At 39.3% G+C, this 14,183-nt stretch overlaps 2 protein-coding genes across 2 annotated transcripts; both read left to right on the top strand.

Moving 5' to 3' along the window:
- Window positions 1-2,971: 2,971 nt before the first annotated feature.
- On the top strand, window positions 2,972-6,511 carry LOC134454484 (beta-galactoside-binding lectin-like). Its single transcript, XM_063205556.1, has 4 exons — window positions 2,972-3,027; window positions 3,302-3,378; window positions 4,332-4,503; window positions 5,892-6,511. Exons 2-4 carry the CDS (start codon window positions 3,302-3,304, stop codon window positions 6,036-6,038), a joined length of 396 nt encoding a protein of 131 aa, XP_063061626.1. The 5' UTR covers window positions 2,972-3,027; the 3' UTR covers window positions 6,039-6,511.
- A 1,988-nt stretch (window positions 6,512-8,499) lies between these two features.
- Window positions 8,500-14,183, top strand: LOC134454411 (beta-galactoside-binding lectin-like). The gene is made up of 4 exons (XM_063205432.1): window positions 8,500-8,611; window positions 10,830-10,906; window positions 12,005-12,176; window positions 13,633-14,183. The coding sequence occupies exons 2-4, from the start codon at window positions 10,830-10,832 to the stop codon at window positions 13,777-13,779; spliced, it is 396 nt and encodes a 131-aa protein (XP_063061502.1). The 5' UTR covers window positions 8,500-8,611; the 3' UTR covers window positions 13,780-14,183.

Below are 14,183 nucleotides of genomic sequence, written 5' to 3'. Positions count from 1 at the left end.
TCCCTTTTTTTTCATTTATTTCATAAAATCTTAATTTCCAGCCCCGGAAATGCTCAAAAGGTACTGTTTGAGGCACTACACCCCACCAAATTTGCAAACTAAATTCTATTCACGTTCATAAATCTAGACAGTCGTGCCCAATACCTTTTTTACCTGAAGACACTCATCCTAAACAGTCCAATTGGGTTGGGAAAGCATCCAATTAATCCAAAGCTGTCTTTCTTTCTTTCTTTCTTTCTTTCTTTCTTTCTTTCTTTCTTTCTTTCTTTCTTTCTTTCTTACACCTATGAATCCCATGAGCTAATACACCACTTCTCATCTCCATATTTCATTTTGCCATGTATCAAGCTGCATTGGCATGTTTGAATGTAGTCGCTGTGTATGTTGGATGAACTGTGTGATCTTCCCTGACAGAGATCACCTTTAAACTATTGTAAGAAATCAACACATAACTACACCAAAATGGCCTCTCTTGCAAACCCCCAAGTTGTGTTCCGGGTGGTTCTCACGGCACAAACACAAATAGGAAATGGACATTTTATCCTCAATTAATTCGCAGTGAATAAAAAAGATTGATGACAAAAATAGAATTGATCATTCCCATGACCAGTTATGACCAGACTGCCTTTTTGCTGACCCCAAATAGCTTGCCGTGAGTGATCTTACAGTTGAAGGAACATGAATATTGTTTCATTTCTGTATGGAAACAAACATTAGGAGGAACAAGTTAATGCTAACACTTCTGTTATCTTTAGCACATTTAGCCTACCGTAAGTGAAATTTATACTGATCTGGAACTCAACTTCCATCAAGACCAGGGAAGCTGACAGGGGGGGTACAAAGGGGTCAGTTGTCTCATGCCCATGGAGAGAGATGGCCCAGAATTTGGTCCTCATTACATTGCATGTATTAAGATGGGAGGCCCCAGATGACTTTGTCCTGGGCCTGGCCAAAGCTGTCTGCGGCCCTGCTCAAGACTTACTGTACGTACATTTGAATTTAACCGCAGTTTATGTGATTGAACTGTAGTTTATGTAATTCACCTGCGGTTTAACTGTAAATCTGATGGAGTTATTTCCATTGCTTTACTGTAGAACTGTACAGCAAATAGGCAGCATATCAACACCAGAGTTTAGGCTTAATTTGGACCACCCGGAGCTCCTGTCAAACCTGCTCACAATGAGAACCAATTCAAAATAGTTAATCACCAAAACGCATGTCTATCAGTGTGAGGTTTTTTTTGTCTGAGTAATAGTCTGGTCAAATGCTATGGATAGCAACAGTCATTATTAGTCAAGTCAAGTCGGCTTTATTGTCAATTTCTTTACATGCACTGGTGTCAAGGAAATTAGACAATTTTGTACATAATTACAAACGCACACGGACAAGAGAAGTAAGATTTTACACTTTGGCCAAAGGGAGAGGAAGAGAGGAGCGCTTTTCTGAGAACGAGCTCCGTCTCATAGCAAACCGATCTTGACTCTATTTTGGTCCAGCAGAAGCAAGAGTATCATTGGAGACAGACAGTTACAAAAACATAACATTTCTTATTTCTAATATGTCTGGTCCATACGTCTGGTTTCAAGATAAGAACATTTCTTCAGTTCAGTATTCCAGCATCATCTTTCAGTTTAGTGTTCGGAAATGTCTTGCTCTGAACTATTGAACTTTCTACAGAACTGTACAAAAGACATATTTTACTGATGTTAATAACAATTTTAAGACAGAGATTATTCTTACAACTGGTCAAATAAAAAATTGAAATTACGTTTATAACTTTCCCATGCGGACATAGACATACTTTAGGTATAGACATAGACAGTACACATACAATACACCTAGAGTACCCATCCAATATGCAGACATTTAAAGTGCAAGACTGGACAACAGAAGACATACAGAGAACATATATTTTTAAAAAAAGTTATTGTTGTGCAATTTCAATAATATCCTAGTGTTACAATTCTGACATAGTGATAGCATTGTGAAATATTGATAAATAATAAAGTAAGTAATTTTGCAATGTGTATATATTTATTACATTGTTCTAGTATGACATTCTACTGTAGTGGTAGTAGTATTTGCGCATGGAAATAAAAGTTTAAGTCAGAGTCGGAGCTTTCTTGTACAGTCATTCAAGTATAACAGGCAGGATAAACAGCAGAACGTATATACAGTGTGTGTGTGTGTGTGTGTGTGTGTGTGTGTGTGTGTGTGTGTGTGTGTGTGTGTGTGTGTGTGTGTGTTTGTGTGTTTGTGTGTGTGTGTGTGTGTGTGTGTGTGTGTGTTTGTGTGTGTGTTTGTGTGTGTGTGTGTGTTTGTGTGTGTGTGTGTGTGTGTGTGTGTGTGTGTGTGTGTGTGTGTGTGTGGGTGGGTGCGTGTGTGTGTGCATGCGTGTGTGTGCGCATGCGTGTGTGTGCAGACTCACAGACAGACAACTACATACAAAATGATTAGACTTTTGGTAGAGATCCGCAATTTTCATATGTCAGTTGTTTCCCTTCTGTTCGTCACTCTCACAAACACAGCTCTAATTTAATTACATTTCCTATTATTAATGCAGAAGTTTTGTGGACTCCATGTCTGTCTCCATCCTTTTTGGGTCAAAAAGCAGTGTGCGTAGCAGACCTGTGTGTTGCAAGAGAGTTAGTCACAGCGTCCTAAAGTCATGAGAAAGTTTATCACCCTTCCCCTGCAGTGTTGTCTGGAGACAGTGTTGCCAGATTGGGCTGTTTCCCGCCCAATTGGGCTGCTAAGAATGGCCGTCTGCAGGTAGAAATGGGTATAAAAAGTGGGCACCCTTTCTGCACATCTATGTCCATAGAAATCAATAGAACTTAGTTCAAATTGGATGAGATTTAGTGCTTCCAGACGGGTTTTGAGCTTTTTGGGGGCTGGAAATCATCACTCTCATCTGGCAACCCTGTCTGGAGCACACTATAAAGGGAAGTGTGGCAGAGCACACACCTCCACACACGGAAACATCACCACCTGCAAGTGGAGCAGCATCACTGAAAAAGAGCCAAGGTAAAAAAAAAAAAAATTCAGTCAAGAAACTCAGGCCTTCTACTAATGACTTATACCACCACAGTAAAACTACTACTACTGCTACTTACTATTTCTACTACAACACTAATAATCATGAACATTACATTTGTGGAATGCACATACATATTAATATTGACAACATTACAGTAAGATAGCCTAGTTCATTGACTTTCCTTTGAGAACCAAAGAAGTTTCATGGAGCGCCGTGTTTTGCCTGAGGGTCAATGTACTTTCCCCTTTTACACCTGGACAGATGCTTACCGTGAAAAACATGTCCTTCAAGACCGGCCAGGAGATGAAGATCACGGGCAAAGCTACTTCTGCCACCGGGTAAGCTCACAGACACCATCAAAGAGTTATTGTCGGTCCTAGTAAAACGTTTGAGAAGCATTACTTGCAGCAGTGAAAAAAAGTGCTTCTATATGTTTGTGCATGCTGGGTGCATATTTTAAACTTCAACGAATTAGTTCTACTGTGTAACTGGACCATACTGTACACAGAATCTCTCCACCGTCTTCCCCTTCCTCATTCACACTCTCACTATCACTCACTATCATTATTCTCACTCTCACTCATGTCTCAGATGGTTCCAGATGATTGACAGATGATTTCAGCCCAAAATACGGTATGCTCAAAAAATGCCAGAACGCAGTAAATCCCGCCCAGTATTACTATATATTGACTTGTATGACCAATTATCTACAGAGAAGTCAGCCTCACGCAAATGTAGCCAGTAGTAACACTGTGATATCCAACGTTAAAATGGACAGTAGATGGTTTATTTGTATTTTTTAGTTTTTATCGAAGTGAAGCAGGAAGCCACACAGCTCTATGTGATTGTTCAACTGCGATAGGCAAAGTGTGTAACAAAAAAACAAGCTGCAGTCACTTCGCTCCTGTGGATGAGCGCGCACTCCGCGCAGTGAGCACATGTAGGCCTTGGTCACACGTGCACAGATGTTTTTTACAAGCGGATATTGTGGATGAAAATGAAAAATCTGCATTTAAATCTCCGGTTTTAAAAATACTAGTTTTAGGGAGCCTGAATGGATGTGTTTGCATAAAATATAAACGGGGTGTAAAGCCGCTTTTCCACTGCTGGTTTTCTGGTAGGCCTGCAGCTCGGCACAGCGTGACTCACCATCAGTTATTATGTTCATAACAAATATAAATCTTCCCTTTCCTCATTGACATTCATATTCACACTCACACTCACTCACTCACACTCTATTCTATTCTATTCTATTCTATTCTATTCTATTCTATTCTATTCTATATCTCAGATTCTCCATCAACATTGGCCACAACGAGGAGTCTGTGGCGCTGCATTTCAACCCTCGCTTCTGCGCTCATGGGGACAGCAACACCATCGTCTGCAACTCCAAGAAGGGGGGTGCATGGCAGACTGAAACCAGAGACAGCTCCTTCCCCTTCCATACCAATGAAGAGTTCAAGGTGAAATCATGTACAACATGAAATTTGGTATAGGACCTACAAATATGCGTAGATGTCACATACCAACATAGGCCTACATATAGGCTAGCCTACATATCAACTTTACTGTACGTAAAGCTTTTGTCAAATGCATGTGTGTGTATGTGAAAGAAAGAAAGAACGAACGAAAAAAAACATGTGGTTTAGAACAGGAAACTGCACAGGAACCCTTTTTCCTTTTTGTTTTGGTTTGTGCTCACACTCAAAATAAAGGTTGTTTCGGGTGAACTAAGGTAAATTGTGACATCAAGTAAAATGGGACAAATAAGGTTTTGGGTTATTATCTTTCTAAATATTTGCAGCCAATCACAACATGGCATATACGTAATATTGTTACTGCAAGTGTCCTGTATAAGGAACAATAACTTTAATTGGTTTAAAGTATCATAAAAGGAAGGAGCAAAGGTTTGAAGTAAGAGTGGACCCAAGACTTGTGAGTTGAGCCCCCTGTCATTTAGCCTAAGTTACCATGATCATAAGGATATTATGGCAGAATCAGTGATGATACGGCACAAACTATGATTGAAATATATGTGGTTTTATTAAAGGTTTAACTCAATATCAAAACATTTGGACAATGGTCTTTATTTTATTGAGAAGAAGTAATTTTAGTGAATAAAAGAGGAGTCAGGTAAATTGGGACAAATGTTTAATCTAAATTGGGACAGCTTTCTCATAGCATTTGTATGGGCTTATATTAGCTGTGTTAGCATAGCTGTTAGCATAGCATATTAAAGCCATAGGCCTGTATTCTCATACGCACATCCACACTCAATGGACACATGGGCATGACCAGTCACACATGCCCTACTCATTCAATCATTCTCTTGAAATGGAAATGTTTTAGCGACATCCTTTTTTAAATAGTTAAGATCCTAGTCTAATGTTAACAAGAGAAAAACTGTATTATTCTTCAATGTGGGTAATCAAACAGACTGTCCCATTTTACCTGAAAGAGTGTCCCAATTGAACTGAACACTTCCTCATACCAAAGTATGGTGTCTCACTGTCTTTAAGTGTTAATAGCTTTTAAAATATTTTACTTTTTTAAACAATTCCTTCCTAGATGGAAATGGGCCCATATGAAGACGTAAAATGAATAAATGTTGGTGTATTTAAAACTTAAAGTGGTTTTTTTTTGCAATCTACCAAAAAGTGTCCCAATTTACCTTAGTTCACCCGTGTATGATTAATGAATTTTGTCCCTAGTTTTTCTTTTTTACTAATACTATTCCTAGTAGAATTTCACGTCAAAAATAGCAACGTATACATTATTTATTTCTATGAGAAATGCAGTGAATGCCATGTTCATCTTAACCCTTAACATTTTTCTCTCTCCTTTCCAAAAGGTGAGCATTCAATTCAGCGGTGACTCCTTCAATATCAAGCTTTCCAATGGCCACAACATACATTTCCCCAACCGATTTGGGGATTCTAAATTCAAGCACATTCACTTCGAGGGGGACGTCCGGATCCACAGCTTCAAGATTAAATAAGCCAGAGGTTCCCAACTGTTTTTGCCATGGGACCCCATTTTGACCCCATTTCGACATCCCACATTTCTGGGGACCCCATAAACATTTTATTCACCATCAAAAAACTTGACTGAGCTAACTTGCAGGCTACTAAACCAATAGATATTTTTGACAGTCCCAAGTCCCTATGCAGTGTTTCATAATGTTAAATTACTTTATATTAGATTAATTGATAATATTTATTGGTATTCTTTTTTCAAACCTAGGCATTTGACCCCATTTGAATTCCAGGCAACCCCACGTGGGGTCCCAACTCCAGTGTTGAAACATGATGAAATAAGCCGACCGAGAGCATCAGCCAATTTAATATCTAATGCGCACTTCCTCTTTCACAGGATTGGGATAATTTTTTAACCCTAAATTCAATCATATATGAACATTATGAATCCAAACAGAGAATATCTATTCTGTACACAGTGCAATTAAAAATGGCATGAAAACAAATCCCTTTTGACTCCTCATTTATTTCAGAAAATTCTAATAATATAATTATAATTATGATAATCTTAAATGAACATTCATTTTCAAATGTGGAGGAATGAACAGACCACTGCAAGGGAGAGACGAGAGGATGGAGTGAAGCCGCAGATCTACACAGAAAACAGAACAATCCACTGACCTACGTCACCTGTGGATGGGTCAGTGATTCTATTTTCTCTGTACCTTTGGCTTCGCCCAATCCTCTCATCTCTCTCAGCGTGGGCTGGGCAATTATTTTGGCTCAAGGGTCACATTTGGTTTACAATTTCACATAAACAAACTTACCCTGCTTCAACACAGGGTGGCACTGTTGCACCGTCGTAGAAGAAGTTCCAACCAAAGGCTGCAATGACGTGATAGATCATTTGCAGCACCATAAGTGCTAAAAAAAGACACTGTCTGAGGCACGCAACCCCACAAATTTGACAAATAAATTCTATTTACCTCCCTAAATCTAGAAAACCCTGCCCAATACCTTTTTTTTACCTGCAGATGCTCATCCTAAAATGCTTGGCCCAAGGAACCAATTAATCCAAACCTTTCTTTAATTCTTTCTTTCATTCTTTCTTTCTTTCTTTCTTTCTTTCTTTCTTTCTTTCTTTCTTTCTTTCTTTCTTTCTTTCTTTCTTTCTTTCTGTCTGTCTGTCTGTCTGTCTGTCTGTCTGTCTGTCTGTCTGTCTTTCTTTCTTTCTTTCTTACACCTCTGAAATCCATGAACTTATACACTGCTTTTCTCCATATTTCATTTTAGACGTGTCCTGGACTGAAACATTACTACACCAAAATATTGGTAGGTCTACATATTGTTAAAAAATTACAAAACAAGAACTGTAAGACAGGCTCAATAACGAATACCAAGTCATATTTATCTTATAACAAAAGAAAACTGAGTTAATATAGGCCACATTATTGCCCCTTGTTGCAACAAATTCCCTGTCAAGTCTCTGAGATGGAGAGATCATCATTGATGTTGAATGCAACTAAATGCCACATCGTCGATGTGAGCTCTCTACTGTTGGTCTGCATACAGCAAGCAAACTCATCATGATGTCTTTTATGACTTTATGACTACAAGGCAAATATTGTTCCTATGGTTACCATATGCCATATCCCCCCACCCCAACCCCAAAGAAAAAAAAGTAGATAAGGCCTAATCTTTTTAAAGGTAGCAAATACTATTTATCCAATGTTGCAGTGTTGTGTGGTTGGCTATATGAGCTTACCACATCAAAAGTTAACCTGTTGGCCCATGTAGAGCATAGAGTAGGCCTAGAGATAGGCCTTCTTTATTCATCCGCGAGGGGAAATGAATGTGTCAAGTAGGCTAGCTTACACATACTGTAGGCCTAACAAACAAAATAAACATCGCGAGGCAGACATGCACACAACAGAGTGGACACATCGACTGTGGAAATGATGAAGATGATTATATGAATGTCATTGTCACATGGTAACAACATGACAATATAGTAAATTGAAATCCATAAAATTGTCCCTTTCTTTGAAGAGAAGTTTAGGGCACTCCCAGTCCCAACTTTTTATTGCCACTTAGGGCCGCTTGAAGTTCATGTCAATTAAGCAAAGTGTCAAATGCCTGTGTCACTGAACTGTTGTGACCTGCTTTGAAAAATAGGCCAACCTCACATATCGTTATAGGCTACTGTTTGTTTGGCAGGTAAGCCTTTATCACAAAACAAGTGCAGGACTGAAAAACGCTGGGGCTGCAGTAGGCCCATTTTTGCCACAACGGGTCTACTGATTTCCCAGAAAACTATTTGTCACTGGTAGGCCTACTCATAAAAATGCTAGAAACACAATTCAGGACCTTGTGAGCAATCATGTGCGATGACTGACCAAACACACAGGCCTATCGGAGTAGAAGGCAGATAACTCTTTGATCCTGATTGGTTCAACCACTGCTGGTCGCTTCCACGGGACAGCAAATCTGCGAATGAATGCGCCTGTATTTTCTTCCCTTCGGATGAACAGGAATAAAAAGCTGTCAGCGCGCGTAAACGACTGCGTTTGGAGATACCTCACAGCAGAAGGCCAAGGTAAGTGGATATGCAATAAAAACAAAAGACAATGTATCTAGCATAGGCCATAAGCGAACAAACATTTTTTTCAGTCAGCGGTTAGCTTACCTCTAACAAACGACATTGTATAACAGCGAATCCAGAGTAACAGTTCTTGGAAGTGAAACAATGTTCCCGGAATTTAGGTTGAATACTATCCAAAAAGCGATTTGCGTGCCGAAGTGAGTGCTTAGTGTGGCGAACATAACTTCTACTGTGCTAAATTAGTGGCCTATTAAACGCCATGTAGGCTATGTTAATTTACTAGTGACAAGTGTAAAGTACGGATTTTTTTAATTATTTTTTTTAATATGTAGGCTATATCACGGTGCCTAACAAGAACCGACGCACCTGTCATATTGTTGCGTATTGAAGCTTCATCGTAGTCTACATTTCATTTCAAGGAATAGGGTCTATTCTTACTCTGGTTTCTTTCTTGTAGGCAATTATTTCTTATATTCTCCATAGTCTCAATAGCCGGGTGAGCAAGCAGAGTTTTTTCAAGTAGGCAGAGTTAATTTATTAAGCAGATGTTGATGCATTTAAATAACCTGTAGCCTATCTATAGGGCTTGGCCTGCATCGGCTGCATCGACAGGGTATAGGACTACAGAAGGGTACAAGTTCTGTTGTGCATTCTCTGGCGTCTTTTTGATGTACGGAAGGGATTGGTTAACAATAATCAGTCACATATTAACTTTAAAGATGTTTAAAAAGGGAACTCCACAGACAAATAGTGTAGCTATTCAACAAGTAGCCTAGGCCTAATATAGGCTAAATTGTTTGTAGCCTACCTGCCACAAAGCACAAGTAATTTCACAAATGGCAGCAATTTACGTTTTTTGAGTGGCCATGTAAACTATGCGTTTCTCTTCAACTAGATTTCTTTATGGACAACTTTTGCCTGCCAGAAATGGGTAATCCAGGCAGTCATATGAATTGTGATGATTGATCCGGGACACCTGACTTGTAATGAAGGTTATCTTCAAACAAACTTTCATTGTTAAATTGATGGTTAAACATCAATCGACTTACCACCTAAAGAATGTAGGCCTACTACCTCATTCTTTGAATTCATTCTTGTACACTGATGATGACTGTTCTACTAACTCTAGACACCATTCAACAACCTCTTTGAAGATGGCATTTATTGGTGTATTGATTTATGACATGGTAGTAGGCCTACATCCGTGTACATCAGTCCCACTTGTCAAACAGTGGGAATCCCTGAGCTGCTTGGTGGCTGTTTGGTCTGACTGGCGGTGGTAGGCCTTCAGGGTCACATTGTAGTCACTCACTCACTCACGATGGGATGGGAACCTGCTATCAGGAGTTTCGGCCGTTGCGACACACAACCACGCCAACTTTAATGGTTTTACAAGGTTCCCTTGTGACCGTAACACACCAGCCTACCCAATATGCTGTGTTTGCCGCCACAGTCCTCTCTGACAGGAAGTTCAATAATCAGGCGCCCTTTAGTTCAGGTATTATCTTTTAAGCGATAACGCAAAGCTGATTCTTAATCAGGTGTATCATTAACCAAAGGGATGGGCACGAGATAACCAGAGGGATGCTGCCATACCATACCCCCATTGTCATAAACTGAACTTCCTTCTGTGAATAGGCTACTCAGTGTGTCGGAGGTGACTGTTATAGTCCTAGTGACTTTTTGAGTTATTGAGTGGCTTAAGTTACATGTTCCACATTAAAAGTCATAAAAGTGTGAAGTTCACAGGTTATAAAAGGCCTAATAGATGTGATGCCAATAGCTGATGTGTAAAGTTCTTTGCTGAGAAAAGAAAGTATAACGTTTCTGTGTTGCGTCATACAAACCTCAAATTATGCAAGAAGTTTTTTTACAGATTTAGGAAGTAAAGTAAAAAAATAAAGTAACAAAATAGTAAGCAGTCACTGCCTCCAACACAACTACACGCAAAAACTCCTGTCACAGTAACTGAAAGACATTTTATATGCTTTTTACATTTAAATACATTTTAAAGTTTTCTCTGTTTCCTAGTGCTGTACCTTGACCGTTGGACAGTGATGTGTAGGATTGGGGTGGTATGGCAAAAAAAAAAGATGACCAATTCATTTTTATCACATTATCACAGACCTCACCTGCAGTAAGAGCAACGTTGAGAACTTGACAATATGTACGCCTATTCATGTGTTTATAATATTTATTTATTTTGTTACAGATGGTTACCATCAATAACATGTCGTTTAAGGCAGGCAAGGAGCTGAAGATCTCTGGAAAAGCCAAAGAAAACACGGGGTGAGTTCCTGTTACACATTCTTTGTGTGTGTGGGTGCCTCAATTCACTCAGATACTTCATTTAAAATATCTGGAGCTAAGAGTCTAATAATCTGATTTTACCCCATGTAATGACAACAAAGGCTTCCTATTCTATCATGTTCTACTCTGTTCTGGTCTACGCTATTCTATTTTACTTTTCTGTACAATCTATTTACACCTATGTATTGTACACCTAGAACTTAATTATCTATGGCATCGTGCAGTAGGCTATACCTGTCACCTGTGGCATGGACAGGTTTTCTTTCAACATTGACCACAGCGAGCAGGATGGATTTAGTAGAGTAGTAGAGTCGAGTACTTGACAGCTTACATAGATACATAGATGCAAAACATAAACAAAGACCTAATACACTTATTGCACATTGCACAGCTATAAGCATTACATCAGTCAAACTACACACACCCCACGCTCTCTCTTTTGCTCTCGCTCTCGCTCTCGCTCTCTCTCTCTCTCTCTCACTCACACACTCACACACACACACACACACACACACACACACACACACACACACACACACACACACACACACACACACACACACACACACACACACACACACACACTATAGCACACTGCAGTGAACATATATTTAGTACAGCTGTTAGCCTTCCATCAGTTCACACAGGACTCAGGATTTATGCTTTGTAAATGATAATAAAGGCTTTCTATTCTACTTTATTGTACTGTATTGCACTCCACCTGATGGCATTCTATTGTATTCTGTTCTAGTCTATTGTATTCTACTCTACTCTAACCTAACATATTATCTGCAGGGAAAGAAAGAAATCATTGGCACATCTTCAGATGTGGAAATGAACTTTTTTGTTTTATTGGGCAAGCGCCATATTGACTCTGAAGAAGACGTGAGAACGTCGAAACGTTAGTCTTGGCGCTTGCCCAATAAAACAAGTTAATTTCCACATCTGAAGCTGCTCTGATGATTCCTTTCTTTCCCTGCATTTACCAAGTCCTTTCCGGTGACGCACCAGATTGTGAAGTGCAGGAGCGCGGAGGATAACTGTCTTTACTAATCTATTATCTACTGCATGGTGCAGGTGGCATTTCGAGATCGGCCACAACGAGCATGACGTGGCGCTGCACTTCAACCCGCGCTTCGACATGCACGGCGACGTCAACACTGTGGTGTGCAACTCTAAAAGTGGAGACTGCTGGCAGGATGAGCAGAGAGAGTCCTGCTTCCCCTTTCAGCCTGAGGAGGACTTCAAGGTAGGCTAACCTGCGTGTGCGTGTGTTACCTAGGTCATTGTAAGTTTAACCTTGAAGAGTTGTGTGTGTGTGTGTGTGTGTGTGTGTGTGTTAGGTAGGGTAAGTAAATGGAGTCATGCTGTGAATGTGTGAGTGGCCTCGGTTACAAGACATTTAATTCAGAATAGAAAGTAATAGGGGTCGACCGATACAGGTTTTTTAATGGCCGATGCGATACCGATATTTTTTCCATCACCCTTGGCCGATACCCGATTTCCGAAACCCGATACGGCCGAGGCCAATATTGTTAAAGAAATGTTAAAAATGACAAAAATCAGTACTGTATCATTTTTAAAAAATCCTATCCCATCACCTTTTCATCACACCATAACATGAATAACAGGAAAATAACTGTCATGTACAAAGCACACTGAGCAACTAGTTTTTCAAGCATCTGTAGCCTATACTGTATTATAGCCACCTAAAAGGTATACATAAGGCATTAAAAATTCAAAGGACTGTGGCTTGACAGTGGTACAATAGCATAGAGCTTGACTGTACATTTGAAAAATGTTGGGGATGACCAAGATTATTATGGGTTTAAATATTTATGCCTATTTTTTCACCTGTATAGGTGTACTTGATTTACTAGGGCCTTTCACAAAATAAATCAAATCAACTAAATAACAAACAAAAGCCCAAAATAACAAACCAAAGAAATGCAAACAAAACACACAGACAAGTAAAACCATTTTCCCATTACCATTTTTATTGAAAATGAATGGGGTTTTATTTCTGGTGAGTTAGAATTAAACTGGTGAGTTAACACCAAAACGTAGCATGGATATCTACGGGTATATTGAAGAGTAAAGTGTGGGAGACCAGGTCGACAAACAAAAACAGCTGACAGCAAAGCATCAAGGATATCTGGGCTTCCATTACGCCCATGCAATGACTCTGCCATTGACTTCTATGTTAAATCCATCATGGCCGTTATTAAGACAGAGAGAGTCCCAACCAAGTATTGAACATTGCATGTTATGTAGAAAGTACCAAATTTCAACTGATTTGATGTGCACTGATGTGAAACGAATTTTGATGAAGAAAATTGTGATTTTATTACAATATTCTAATGATGCGAATTCCCCAATTCATGGGTTTTTTGAGCTGGAAGGCCAAATTATGTAAAAAGAAAAACTTGAATGATTGGAATAGTTAAACAACTGGGCCATGCATCTACAATCAATGACAGTTTAACATTATTGAGGGAATTATGGAAATAAATCAACTTTTTCATGCTATTCTAATAAAGTGGCCTGGAGCTGTAAGTAACTTATCACATTGTCGAGGTGACTTAACTGAGTAGTCTTCCTGTGTTGTGTGTTGCGCCCTCTTTGATCACATTTGTGGCAAGGATTCTACTTTTTGAACCAGGGATTGACACAGACATGCATATTTTCCCCTCTTCTTTTTGCAGATTGTCATAACCTTCAACAACGAATTCTTTTACATCAATCTTGGTGACGGTAACATGATCCACTTTCCAAACCGCTTTGGCGACGACAAATTCAGGTACATGCACTTCGGAGGAGATGCCAAGATTTACAGCTTCAAGATCAAATGAGGTCGGCCATCTTGGATTTGACAAGATCACCATTTTGGATGTCACCATTACCAGTCATGTCCTGTGCCACTAAACACAGTAAACCTTACGGTGTTAATTCAACACTTAGAGAGTTTAATTCAACTCTCTTCTAGTTGGTTCTGCTCTGTCAGAGTTAAATTAACACTGTAAAGTTTGCTATTGTATGAACGTTGCCCCATCTGTCTGACCACTGAATATCCATTTTTAAAACAAATATTTTTGTCAAGGCTGCAGTTGTGAATTGATAACATTTCTGTGAACCATTGTATTGAAAACTTGAAACCTCATTTTGTTATGCACATGAATGTGAAAAGCGAGGAGATATCAACAAGATATGCCTCATTCCAGTAAATGACCACTAATAAAATATTTTTCAGATTGTA

The sequence above is a fragment of the Engraulis encrasicolus genome, chromosome 1 (assembly GCF_034702125.1).
Source record: "Engraulis encrasicolus isolate BLACKSEA-1 chromosome 1, IST_EnEncr_1.0, whole genome shotgun sequence".
NCBI classification, from domain to species: Eukaryota; Metazoa; Chordata; class Actinopteri; order Clupeiformes; family Engraulidae; genus Engraulis; species Engraulis encrasicolus.
This window is presented reverse-complemented; position numbering and strand designations above follow the sequence as displayed.

Bases quoted from the DNA above. Each gene is read 5' to 3' on its own strand.
- LOC134454484 (XM_063205556.1), top strand. From the start codon at position 3,302: ATGCTTACCGTGAAAAACATGTCCTTCAAGACCGGCCAGGAGATGAAG. The intron at 3,379-4,331 runs GTAAGCTCACAG...TCTATATCTCAG, and splicing joins AAAGCTACTTCTGCCACCGG to ATTCTCCATCAACATTGGCC. The intron at 4,504-5,891 runs GTGAAATCATGT...CCTTTCCAAAAG, and splicing joins ATACCAATGAAGAGTTCAAG to GTGAGCATTCAATTCAGCGG.
- LOC134454411 (XM_063205432.1), top strand. From the start codon at position 10,830: ATGGTTACCATCAATAACATGTCGTTTAAGGCAGGCAAGGAGCTGAAG. The intron at 10,907-12,004 runs GTGAGTTCCTGT...TGCATGGTGCAG, and splicing joins AAAGCCAAAGAAAACACGGG to GTGGCATTTCGAGATCGGCC. The intron at 12,177-13,632 runs GTAGGCTAACCT...TTCTTTTTGCAG, and splicing joins AGCCTGAGGAGGACTTCAAG to ATTGTCATAACCTTCAACAA.